General features: G+C 40.0%; 1 protein-coding gene across 3 annotated transcripts; it reads left to right on the plus strand.

Moving 5' to 3' along the window:
* Positions 1-1,310: 1,310 nt before the first annotated feature.
* Positions 1,311-12,173, plus strand: LOC134634759 (copine-3-like). Of its 3 annotated transcripts, none has more exons than XM_063484118.1 (17): positions 1,311-1,431; positions 1,626-1,652; positions 2,045-2,193; positions 2,551-2,730; positions 3,115-3,189; positions 3,276-3,347; positions 3,437-3,517; positions 5,430-5,519; positions 6,259-6,357; positions 6,488-6,574; positions 6,673-6,732; positions 6,824-6,957; positions 7,138-7,192; positions 7,361-7,412; positions 7,540-7,673; positions 8,634-8,870; positions 10,285-12,173. In XM_063484118.1, exons 3-17 carry the CDS (start codon positions 2,062-2,064, stop codon positions 10,411-10,413), a joined length of 1,617 nt encoding a protein of 538 aa, XP_063340188.1. In that variant the 5' UTR covers positions 1,311-1,431; positions 1,626-1,652; positions 2,045-2,061; the 3' UTR covers positions 10,414-12,173. The 3 variants fall into 3 exon arrangements, with proteins under 3 accessions (XP_063340188.1, XP_063340189.1, XP_063340187.1); XM_063484119.1 differs by lacking the exon at positions 1,626-1,652 and adding an exon at positions 9,632-9,744 and having other exon boundaries at positions 10,285-10,395; XM_063484117.1 differs by lacking the exon at positions 1,626-1,652.
* Positions 12,174-13,030: the final 857 nt, after the last annotated feature.

The following is a 13,030-nucleotide window of genomic DNA, read 5'->3' on the forward strand; positions in this document are numbered from 1 at the left end:
TTTTTTCACTGCTGGAAAGACTGTATACATTCATGTCAGGCTCACATGTTCACAATAATCAGATTAATATTCGAAAAGAAATTTTCAGTAGGCCAGCACAAGAATTACCAAAACTGAGTGACCCTGTGGTCCTGTTGCTTTGCTACGCATAAAAACCTTCTGGACAGGTTGTCTGCAGTAATGAGAGTGCTGGAGGAAAATCCACAAAATGCTGTAGATGCAAGAGGATTACGCTCTCAGACTGACTCCACGGGACTCCTTATGGTCTTCAGAAAATTTCTACGTGAAACAAAGATTTTGTCTGAGAAGCTCCAGTCAATAAATGTGGACCCTGCCAAAGCAGCTGACCTTAATGAAGCCCTCCGACAGACATTTGAAGACTGCCTCAAAGAGGAGAGCTTTGATGAGCTGTGGCGTATAGCCACTGAAACATGCAATAGTTGCCATCTTTCTACCATTGCCAAATCAAAAAGACCAAAACAAACATCTAGCAGACTGTCTGATAGTCTTAGTCTTATCTACATTTGGACAGAAAACAAATGTCAACAGCAAAGATGCCTTTACAGTCTCTATATTCCCTCCCATTATAGATAGGTGAGATGGAGAAATGCTTCTTAGCATTTCTCCATATATGACTCTGAATTGCAAGACTTACAAACTGAGATGTGCCATACAATAAGACTTCTTGAAAGAAACAAAGCAAATGGCAGAGCGTGCCCATCCCGTCTGACTGAGTTTGTGACATTCCTGGAACCTTGGAAGGAGGTCTTCTTGGAATTATTTCGCTTGTGCAATTGTCTTTGTTTCCTTAGAAGAGGTAATGATGCAAGTAATAGTTTTAAAGCCTTTTTGTGGATATTTTGTTGACTCCATTTACACATAGGGGATTTTCACATACTTCACTAAAGATTTGCCACCCTGCCGAGATCTCTTGCCCCTCCTTTGCCACCCCTAATGTAAAATTTTCTAGATCCGCCACTGCTGAAGTAAAAAGTGAGAGGGTTTTTTTTTCATATTTTGCAAAACCACTATCCAACACTAAAGTATGTTTAAACTCTTGTGCAGCTCCACTTTTCACACAATAGATCATTAGCAGGACAAAATACTGCTTATGAGTTTGAAAACTGTACCCAGTGTTTTGTTTTTTGGCTTAACTCGAGTTTAAAGTAGTTTACACTGGTTTTATATCAGATTGATCATATATTCCCCTCTTGCCCTTAGCCCCCCCACCCAGCCACCCACACACACAGATTCCTGGTGACACCCCTGTTCGTTTAAACTGGTGGGCGTGGTTTCGTGCTTTCGCGAGAAAGCTGACGGAAACTACTTTTCCTTACAGGAGCGCTGTGCCAAGGGAGTGTTACCAGTGTCGGTTATATTAGCCAATATTTTCTTTCCGTGAGTCCCATAACGCGTCTCACACTTTCAAAGGTAAGCCTGAATTTAAACTAACTAATACTAATTTTGCGGAAGTTGACGTGGTATACCAGCTAACCTAGTTAGTTGTCAGTTGTTAGCATTTATTAGCCCTGTGAGCCTACAAGCAGTCTTTTTTTAAAGTGCTCTTTAGCTTTTCTGCTCCACACCCACTGCACGGCATTAATGGTTGTGTCACATTTTCCAAGACACTGTGCAGCAGAGAAGCATTGTACGTAAGTGAATTCATTGGCTACCTTAGTCATAACGGGATAGTGTAACATTAGCACCCCTAATGTAGTGTAACAGTAGACCGCTAATAGGTAGGACAGTTAAACGTAATGTCGAAGCCGAAAAAAATCCCCCCGAAAACAAAAACCAAAACAAACCCGTCTCTGTGTTAGAACAACATCACTGCCTAGTTGCACGAATGGTTTCATTTAGAGGGAGGCTGGGAGGGCTAACAGTAGCGTCACAAATGTATACCTACGTAAACAAACGCAAAAATGTCAGCATTTCAGGACGATCTTCACTAAACATTACCACAGCCGCTTACTGTTAAATCAGGGCTTATAGTACTATGTAGTGCAATGTGTTTTTTAACACCTCTATGTTGTTGTCTTCCCAGTTTATTACCAGTCAGACATGGCTGCCCAGTGTGTAACCAAGGTGGAGCTGACTGTGTCCTGTGAGAACCTCCTGGACAAAGACGTCGGCTCAAAGTCAGACCCCCTGTGTGTCCTGTTAATGAACAGCTCTGATTCTCAGTGGTATGAGGTCAGTGTGCTTCGCAGGTCTAAATGATTTGAGGGTCAAACCCACCATCGTGAGCCTGTATTCCATACTAACGTACTTTAAAGGAACAGATGGATTCCTAAGAGTCTCTCCCTACACTGGAAAGTTGATAAGACAGGATATTGGAAAGCCCACGTTCTCTAGGTGCAATCAGTTATATCACTGTAGTAGTAGCTAAGCTACAGTGCAGTGTTAATTGTTAACAGTGTTAAAAGCCCCCTGAAGGGATAGTTTCCATTTCCTGTTTCCTCACTGTGTGTCTCAATACAAACTACTGCTTTGTGAAAAGTTCACAGCACTAATTTTTCTCTGACTAACTGATGCAATCTTTTCAAACAGGTGGGTCGCACAGAGAAAGTCCAGAATTGTCTCAGCCCAAAGTTTGCCAAGAAGTTTGTCGTTGACTACTACTTTGAAATAGTGCAAAAGCTGAAGTTTGGGGTTTATGACATTGACAACAAGACAATTGACCTGACTGACGATGACTTCCTGGGTGAACTAGAATGCACCCTGGGCCAAGTAAGGTTTCCTTCTCTTTTCCTCTTTCTGTAAGGCTGAAGGTTTTCAGCATTCAGCATTTCAGAATTCACTTCTGTTAAATGAAGTAAACAAGATTTTGCAGGTACAAAACTGGTAGGACTTTGCTGTAAGAAGACACTACAGTGTTACCATGTTGCAGATGAAGCATTAACATCCCTGATAAGCAGTTGCTGGTTTGACTCTTATCAGTGTAATGTGACCTCATGTGTTCATTATTCCTGATTTGTCATTTGCTTTATGGTCTGCAGGCTGATGTGTAGTACTCATTTATTCTCTGGTCTTCATTCTGAGCCTATTCATTCAAATTCTTTTGCTGTGGCTAATTGTCTTTGTCAAAGTGCATGTTTTTTTGCTTGCTTTTAGGTTGTATCTAGTAAGAAACTGACCAGACCGCTTGTGTTGAAGAACAAATCGCCAGCAGGGAAAGGGACCATCACAGTGAGTGATGCAGAAAGCTGCAGATAAACAGTTGGATGGTGTTGTTTTGCTTTTGGCTCAGTCATTTATCTTTAATTGTGTTATAGATCAATGCAGAGGAAATAAAAGACAATAGGGTGGTGAATTTTGAAGTGGCAGCAAGAAAACTAGACAACAAGGTATGGCTGATACAGCGTCAAACCTTAAATTCGTTCTTTCATTTTTAGGTATTATTGATCTCATTACCTTTATTCATTTTCGTACACAGGATTTGTTTGGAAAGTCCGACCCCTACCTGGAGTTCTACAAGCAGACAGAAACGGGCTGGCAGCTGGCTCACAGAACAGAGGTGAACACAAAGCTTTTACTTATTGAGCTATAGCACAGACCATTGCTGTGCAATGATGTGATTTAGCTATTTAATGTTCAGAGGTTGTAAAACGAAGAGGGGAAGACTATCTTTAAATTTACACATAGTATAAAAACATCAGGAGAAGTTTGAGCTGTCACTGGAGAAAGCGTCATGCCGAAAATCAAAGCGAGTTTAGTTTAGACTTGAGAAAAGAATTGTTGATGCTCACAGAGGAGATGGATGTACAAAGTTATCACAGCATTTCTGAGTGTCAAGAGCTAGAGCGAGAAGTATCAATTCATTATCATTATGATTGGGGAAAGAATGGAGAGGCGTGCAACCCAAAGATCATCATCATCTCCACAGTGAAACATGGTGGGTGGAATATTATGCTGGCAGATGCTTCAGTGTGTCTGAAATCATGAAGAAAGAAGGATGTGGGAAGTAAAAGCAATGACCCATCAATTATGGCTCTCATGGCGAAGAACTATCTGCAGAAGACCAAAGTGAACAAATAATTTTCTCCTCATCTCTAACTTTTCTCTGATAGAGGAACAGTGATTTTTCTCTTCACCCTCAATATTCAGGGTGAAAAGAGGAACTTCTGATGGTGTAACTGTTAAACACAGCTTTTGCATAATGTGCCACATGGAGCCAGGCTCTAATTGTTGTCCAATGTCAGAGTCATAGTGTTAGAGTAAATGCCATTATTTTCTGCCTCTAATGGCATTTAGGCAAAGATGAGAGATGAAACATGCTTTTAGCAAACCACTCACGAAAAAAATGTTTGGCCATAGAGAGCTGTTTATTTCTTTTTCATCTGATTTGTGGATGCAAATACATTAAAGAAGTCTGTGGTTGGGATTCAGAAATCAGCTAAGTGATTTGTTGTAGTCATTTCGTCCTTCTTAATCTTGTGCTTTAAAATATAAATAACTGTATACAGAAGATGGATCCTTTGATTCAGGACTCTGTGTTTTGAAGCCTGAGGTTGTTTTTTGGAGCCAGAAGTGACTATACTTAAGCAGGAGGGTGAAATTATTAGCTAGCACTAATTTAGTTAGCAAGCTGCACAGACACACGTAGCTGCTAATTACTGGTGAATTACATACATCTCTCTCTTGGCAGTGTGTACCTCACAACAGGATGTATTATTTATCTGATAATACAATTACAATGTTCCATAAGGCACTAACAGCAGAACACTCCAGTTTAGTGACTGGATTTGGTGGAGGTGAGGCGTAGCAGATGGCTTTAGGCTGTCTGTCCTTATCTACCTGTCAAAGAGGCCACACCCTAACTTTAAGCCTTAACCAAAGCAAAACAGGTGAGTGATTATAAAAGCTAGAGAGCCTGATACAAACAGTTTTCCGTACCAGGTTGTAAACCTGTTAATTTAAATTTTGATGTTTGGCATTTTGAGAAGGGGGTTGACTCTGTTTTGGAGCCAGGCTCCAGACTCTATATTGTTGTTGTTCAGTGAGTCATGGCATTAACTTAAGCCTGTGCTTTGTTTCTCAAATACTGAAAACCGGTTTTGATCCAAATGTGAGGGTGTATTTATAGCTTTTCTTTCTAGGAAGGACTGGGCTCTTGTTTGAGACCAAGTAAGCTCCAGAGGGGAAGAATTTTTTTCTCTTCTCCATGTGGTGCTCCCCAGCACCTGATCAAGAAATCACTGTATCTCTGATACTAAAATTTCCTTTGTTGGATAACAAACTGTAGCTGTAGTTTGTGCGTTGTTGTTATTAGGGTGTCAGCCTACCAGTTGGTGACACAGCATCAACAAACCACAGATGAGATAAAAGGAGCATATTTGACATTTTCTCCAGTGATATGTTGACTAAACCAGACTGACTGGACTTGTAGTATTCTGCAGTATCTGATTGTGATGAACTGTTTTTCTCAGGTGGTGAAGAACAACTTGAATCCAACATGGAGGCCGTTTCGAATCCCTCTGCAGTCTCTCTGTGGAGGAGACATGGAGAAGCCAATAAAAGTAGGCACTCTGAAGATAAATATGTAAAATGATTTCAATCCACTGGGCACAATCACTCTGATTTTTCTTGTTGAGTTCAAGTTCACTTTTCTACTTTAGAGCTGTCGGAATAAGTGGTACTTCAAAACATACAAAGTAATTAGCATGTTACAAATTAGTTTGATGATATTTTTTTTTTAACCTCTGAAGCAAACATGTCAGGAAGGAAGCACTTTCCCACCATAGAGGACAAGTGAGTTATTTGTGAATCAAAGTATTTGTATTTTCACATCTCTCCATCGTTTCCTGTGTGATGTGTGCGTGAAAGGAGCAGATTGGGAACGAGGCGGTGTCTCTGCAAGGTGTTGCCACTTTTATCAAGTTTACCATTCGTAAAAAGCAACACATACAAGTCCAGTCATTTTACTGTCCGCCTCTCTTCAAGAACACGTGGAGTACAAAGTGTTCATTTGAGTGTTACCTTTGCATGTTGTTTGTTTCTTCTGTTTTGTTTGTCTGCAGAGAGGAACTTCACCAAACCTTTTCTCATTTGTCTATAATGGCATTCAGCACTGCGGATAGTTTTAGTTTTTATTCGGAGGCCTCCTAGTTACTGAGAATAATCCCATTTCCATAGAGAAAGTATTCTTAGCAAAGTCTGGTTATTTATTACTTCTACTTTGGGTGAACTGACCCTTAATGGAAGATTTTTCCTTCCAGTTTAACTCGATCATGACCAAATGTTTTTGCCGGTTTTCAGGTTGAGTGTTACGACTACGATAATGACGGGTCACATGATCTTATTGGAGTCTTTGAGACGACAATGAGACGCCTCCAAGAAGCCTCACACACTTCTCCGGTATGAGAGTCCTGCAATATGTGGGCAGCTCAAACATTTCTACACTGTGTTTGAGTTGATGGCTAAAACTGCCCTTTGGTCTCTGAAGTTGCAACAGAATGTGGCCTTTACTGTGGTTTTATTCTTGCAGGCAGAGTTTGAATGCATCAACAGTAAAAAGAAACAGAAGAAGAAAGGCTACAAGAACTCTGGTGTTGTGAGCGTAAAGTTTTGCCAGGTGTGGTACTGATTTTTGTTGTTGTTTTGTTTTTTGAATGTTCTTCCCTTGTGAATATTTTTTTTAAACTGACTCGATGACCAATATATTTGTTCTAGGTGGTGAAGGAGTATACTTTCTTGGATTATATTATGGGAGGCTGTCAGATTAACTTCACTGTGAGTCTCGTCTTCTGTTTCTTTCCCGTTTTCAATTCATTCATCTTTGCAGTAAGGTTTTCTATAGCTTCACCTGCATGTTTGCCAATAGGTGGCCGTTGACTTCACAGGTTCCAACGGGGATCCCCGGTCACCCCAGTCTTTGCATTACATTAGTCCCCAGGGTGTTAACGAGTACCTCACTGCAATCTGGTCAGTGGGTAATGTCATCCAGGACTATGACAGGTAGGAATATATTTCACACACCTGGTATTATTAGTGTAAACTATGAGCTATTTAAAGCTACTTAAGTAGAGTTGTATGATAGGGACTCATTTAACTTGGCTGATAACTGTATCAACTTATTGGCAGTGCAATCTATGGCTCATAATTCAAATAAGCTTTTGGTTTGTCTTTCATGTGTAGTGATAAGATGTTTCCTGCATTTGGCTTTGGAGCCCAGATTCCACCCACATGGCAGGTAAAGTTTCTGTTTATATAAAATAAGAAACTTCCACACCACATAAGACAGTTTTTTGTTTGTTACCACACTGTAGGTTGTGCTTTGACTTTGTCAGATCACACTGTGAACCTGTGATGTTTGCTCTAATTTGATGATTTTTCTCTGTTGTATTCTATTGTGTTACAGGTTTCCCATGAGTTTCCGCTCAATTTCAACCCATCAAATCCATTTTGTGCAGGTGTGTTTACAGATAAATGCACTGGAGCTGATGTTTTATTACTTACTATACACATGCACCGTAGTACAATGTAGTTCTCAGTTTGCAGTGTGTTTAATCTCTGGTGTCTGTATGGGTGTGTGTGTAGGTGTTGAAGGTGTGGTTGCAGCCTACAGAAGCTGCCTGCCGCAAGTCAAACTGTACGGTCCCACCAATTTCTCCCCGATTATCAACCACGTGGCCTGCTTTGCAAAGCAAGCCCTCCAGCAGACCACTGCAGCTGTGAGTATTTCACCTCTTCAGCTCACTCACTGTAGGCAAGGGCTGTTAGTTTCATATTTGAAATTTAATTTAATGCTTTAACATGCGGACCATCTACAATTGACAAAAGAAGAGATTGATGCATGCTTAACATACAACCCCACCCAGTGGATGAACTGAGAGACTGCACCAAGGCCTGGTATGAGATAAACAAGGGTTGTTCTATGCTGTGAATAATGCAAAGCTGCTCTACTCTAAAGTCCAAGAATAACATTATGGAGTAGAAGGATATGAGCATAGTAGGTTACCTTTTACGATACAACCCTGTGAGCATTTGCAATATCCCACATGGGATATAAGACTGCACTGAAGAGTAAGAGATATTAGTAATGTCATTGAGTAGTGCAGTTCACAAATTCATATGTTTAGTCATCGGTTCTAGTAAGATCATAGTGTGTTAAAGTCTCAGCACTCAACTTGAAAACCATGCAGGCGAACTCAAAAATGCCTCGACTCTACATGTTTGGAATGTTTAAACATTCCAAATCCAAAACTAAAAAACAAAAACTGCAAGTGTTTGCAATATCTCTTTGAATTGTTAAGCCATTATTGGGTACTGTATTTGTAAAAATAATTATTCTTACATCATGGCCACAAATGCTGTCCTGTTAATAAGAAAAAAAATGCTTCTTGGGAGTGGGTTATGAGTTCACTACCTCATTTATGCTTTCAGTAAACATTTGGTTTTGCCTTTGGGCAGTCCTGTCAGTATAATGGTTGTATAATCTTCACATTGGATCAAGCTATTATCAAATCATCTGCTTCAAAGCTACAGGATAACGGGGGATAGTGCTTTCCGATGCTCGAGCGACACTAAGCAGTAGAACTGAGCAAATATCAGAGTTTTGATGAGGATTCAAAAGCTTCTTGTTTACAAATTGCTGTAATAATTGTGTTTTTGTTGTTATTGTCTTGTTGTAGCAATATTTTGTTCTGCTGATCATCACTGATGGTGTGATCACGGACATGGACGAGACGCGCAACGCTATCGTCAACGCCTCTCGCCTGCCCATGTCTATCATTATTGTCGGGGTCGGAGGGGCGGACTTTAGTGCCATGGAGTTCCTGGATGGAGACGATGGTCGTCTGCGCTCTCTCACTGGCGAGGCTGCCATGAGAGACATTGTCCAGTTTGTACCATTCAGGCAATTTCAAAATGTAAGTGACAGTAAAAGCATAAAAAGTTTTTGTTGCTTTTATTATATATCTAGATGTAGCAGGTTTCTGGATGGGGTTAGCTTTGGGTGTCCCCCTGATTTTCTGTCCACGTTGCATGTACTTCTTTTTTTTTTTCTAAGCTGACCTCAAAATTACAAACTAAATGGAGCAGAGTGTTTCTCGAGCCAATACTAGTTAATCATATATATGCAAAGTGAGGGATTGCCTGCGCCTCAGCCTAAAAATCATTTAAGCTGTTTTCACACATGAACTCTGGACAATGTTGCAGGAAACATGTTAGGACAACCAGAGAATGTCCCTTCTCACATTTTCCACATCCCAGGAACAATGCCTATGTGGGCCCACAGTGGGAAAGTGTGGGTGAACTGTGGGGTTGTGTAGGTGGGGCAAACCCACACTTACACCATGTAAGTCCCAAGTTGGGTGTGCTAATGCTGGGCCCCTCTCTGCTTCGTGTAGTCCACACTATGGGCTGCCTCACTGGAACCTTACATTTCATGCCAGTGAAATATGCTGTTTGGTGTAGGAGAGGTGGTTGCATGGGCTCTTCCCACATGAGTGCATTGTTACAAGAGAGCCGGGAGGCTGACGGCCGTTTAATGTCCAGTCTGACTGAGACTGACATATGCATTACCACAACCAGCTAACTGTGTAATGTCTGGAAACATGCAGAGCTACAGTGCATGTGTGAAAACAGCTTTAGCTTATCTGTTTGCTTTGTTTTATCCATTTCTTTTCAGGCGCCCAGCCAGGCTCTTGCCCAAAGCGTATTGGCCGAGTTACCTCAGCAAGTGACCTCCTTCTTCAGTTCATTGAAACTGAAGCCTCCCCAAGATCCTAGTCCTTCATAGGGGTACCTCAGAAATCTTAAGTCATAAACCCTGCTTTCATCTAACTTCTCCTTCACCTGCATGAAAAACTGCAGCAATGAATCACTGCATGCGATTCATCATCAGTCTGGTACAACAAAGTCTGTTGTACTGTCTGAGGATCTGTGGCTCTGGTTAAAGGCACTGGTGGCACTCTGACTTATATTAAAGGAAAATTCCTCTATTTACGTAACGCTATTAAAGCGGCACTTTGTTGTTAAAGTGATAAGCAGTTGAACACATCTTTGATTGGTCCAGGAGTGTTTTAGTAGGTTTTGATTAATGTTAGCCGACCACCGGCCGCAAAAGTATAATCAACTCTGCTGGAGTTTGACAGAATTACAGCCTCAGAAAGTGTCAAGATAACATCTGAACATTAAAATATGTGGAATTTTCCTTTGAGCTCTCTTCATCTCCATGACTCTCTCCTTGCTGTGTTCAATAATCGCGCAAGGAATCAATTAAAAACATGTAGAATTATTTTCCTCTTCACTGTTTTTGACTGAACTCTTTTTGCTCTTCAGGCCCCGAAGGAAGCTCTGGCAAAGACCGTGCTGGCTGAAGTACCGGGTCAGCTGGTGGATTTTTTTAATACCATGAAACTGAGTCCACCCAACTCCAACCCTGCAACCAACCCTGCAGGCACTGTGTAGCAGGCTCATCTCATCTCCGACAGCTATAGATCACCTCACACCTTCATCGGATTATGCAATCACCACACTGAGACAAAAGAAAACACACACCCTACACAATCACTCTCCTAGGTTGAATAATCTGTCATTACTTTTAGATGCTAAAACAGGCTTGGTGCTTAAGAGATTACAGTGAATTCTAAAGCAACTGCAAGATAACCAACACTAAGATTTAAGGCTTTAGTGTTAATGTAATATTTACTGAATAACAGGATATTCAGATTTACAAGATAAAACACTGCAAAGCAGTGTGATAGATTTATTTTTTTTAATGTGTGTGTTTGTTGGAACCACATTATAATAATTAGGTAAAATGTAGAATAGGGAGTTCTGGGCTTCTCTGCTTAGGCTGCTGCCCCCACGACCCGGGCCCAGATAAACAGAAAAAAATGGATGGATGGAGGTAAAATGTAGAATAATAGATTATCTTTTGATAGAATCATACCACATGTTTATTGTTGTTGTTTTTGGCACGTGGAGCTTCTTCTAAAAGCTGTGGCATTATTGCACATATATAAAAAGCATTATATTAATCTGTTTAGTTAGAATGAAATGCCAAACCCAGAGAATTATTCTGAAATTATGTTGTGATAACTGGAATGTATAATGCCAGTTTCTAGTTTTGTGTCAGCTACATTTAGGATACTTTGCTAATCTTCATCCAAGAGATAAAGGTACCATGGGATCATTTCTTCAACTGGACCAAGAACTAAGAGGAACATAAATCAGTATTAAACATGCTGGCACAGTAGAAACCAAACTCAGGACCGATCGTTACAGTTATGTATAGAGTCTGATTGATACAGTAGTTTTTAAGATCGATAACGATATATGATGATTTAATAATCTGATACTTTGATATATAGGCAGACTTTTTTCATTTTTTTCTTCTCTTACCTTGTTTACTCTGCCGGCCTTTGCTTGCTTTGTGGCGTTCCAAACATACGTGCTGCCAACAGGGAAGCTGCATGTTTCAAGGGCATATCTACCGTAACTTCTTTACCTGATACTGAAGGATTGGCAAACAGCTAACATTGTTCGGGTGATAAATGGGTCAGGTCCTAGTCATGTACATGTATGGTTGTTGTTGTTTTTTTTTGTTTTCTTTTGGTTCTTTACCTTTTTGTTTTTATATGGTTTTACAATGAAACAAATGTATCACGTTTCATCTGCTTTGTGGTCTGAAAGAAGTGGGAACTGTGCCTTCATGGTGCATTAAGCATGCAAATAAAGCCTATTTTATTCAAAAAAATTAAATCAGAACATCATTTAACCCTTACAAAGAACTAGAAACTGTTTATTTCTCATGCACACAGTAAAGTTGAAGCCATTTCTGTTGCTACTAATGTTAGTGTTATGTTAATTCCACAGCTTAGTTTAGGATGTTGATTCACTCTGCTGGTCTTATAAAGTGTAAGGATTTGTGGATACAGTCATATACGGTATTTAAAAGACAGACGAGGCTTTCAACGCTGCAAAGTAAAGCCAGTGTGGAAGTGCTCTGAAAATGCATTCTTTCTAATGGCCACCAGGGGGTGAAGGAAATGGGCACAGAACACGTGTATACTGAAATATGTTTATAAATGCATGGGTGTGTGCATGTGCACAGGCACGTATGTATGTTTATATTTGAGAATGTATTCATGTATATACATATAAATGTGCAAATTTGTCCATGTTTCTGTTTGTTTGCAGCGGAGCATATATCAGGATAAAGTTTATTGCTATCAATTTTCCATTGATTGCACCCCAGTAAACCTATTTAAAGAATCACAGAAATATTGAGTGATGCTACTTTAGACTGTTTGTTTGCTGCTCTTTGAGTTCAGCAGGAGGAGGTGAACCTACAGCTGGGAGCGATTCCCTGGTGGGTGGGAGGATCGTATTTTGTTATTCCTGGTCTGAACCTCAGACAAGAACTGAGTCAGCTTTTTTGAAGTTTTCCTACAGAAAGAGGACTAAGACGGCAACACACTCTTAATGATTTGTCTTCTCAGTGTTGCCATAATATTTTCAGTTGTTAAATACTAAACTAAAACTAAAAGCAGATAATTCAGTGTTGAAATATTCCACAAAAGTTCCACATTAAGAAAAGTGACCCCAGTCTACGAAGGTGTTTTTCTGTCCACAAAGTAAATATGATTCAAGAATCACCAATTACAGGATTTCAGCCCCCCAAAAAATATTCACATATCAGCTTTCTCTAGATTTAATTCTTATTGAATAGCACGTTCATTTTGTGAGTTACATTCCCCCCGTGAGTCAAAGAAATGATAAAGCAAAGCATACTTAAGGGCAGACCTCCCATGATATTGCCAAATCACCGTATAATCACTCCCTTGGCCTCTCAGTTGAGGTCTGGTTTCAAAAAACTCAACTCAGCTCGACTTTATAAACCTCACTTTTTAAAACCCAGGAATAAAATGAGACATTACCATCATGATAATTGTTAATTAGAATAGTTGTGTTGATATAAGATGTACAACTTACTGAAATTATTACCACATAATATCGATCAAGGTATTATTTAGCTATTAGTGAATCAATTGAATCTAAAATTCAAAAATAAATGCTCGTG

This window comes from Pelmatolapia mariae, linkage group LG9 (genome assembly GCF_036321145.2).
Source record: "Pelmatolapia mariae isolate MD_Pm_ZW linkage group LG9, Pm_UMD_F_2, whole genome shotgun sequence".
NCBI lineage: Eukaryota > Metazoa > Chordata > Actinopteri > Cichliformes > Cichlidae > Pelmatolapia > Pelmatolapia mariae.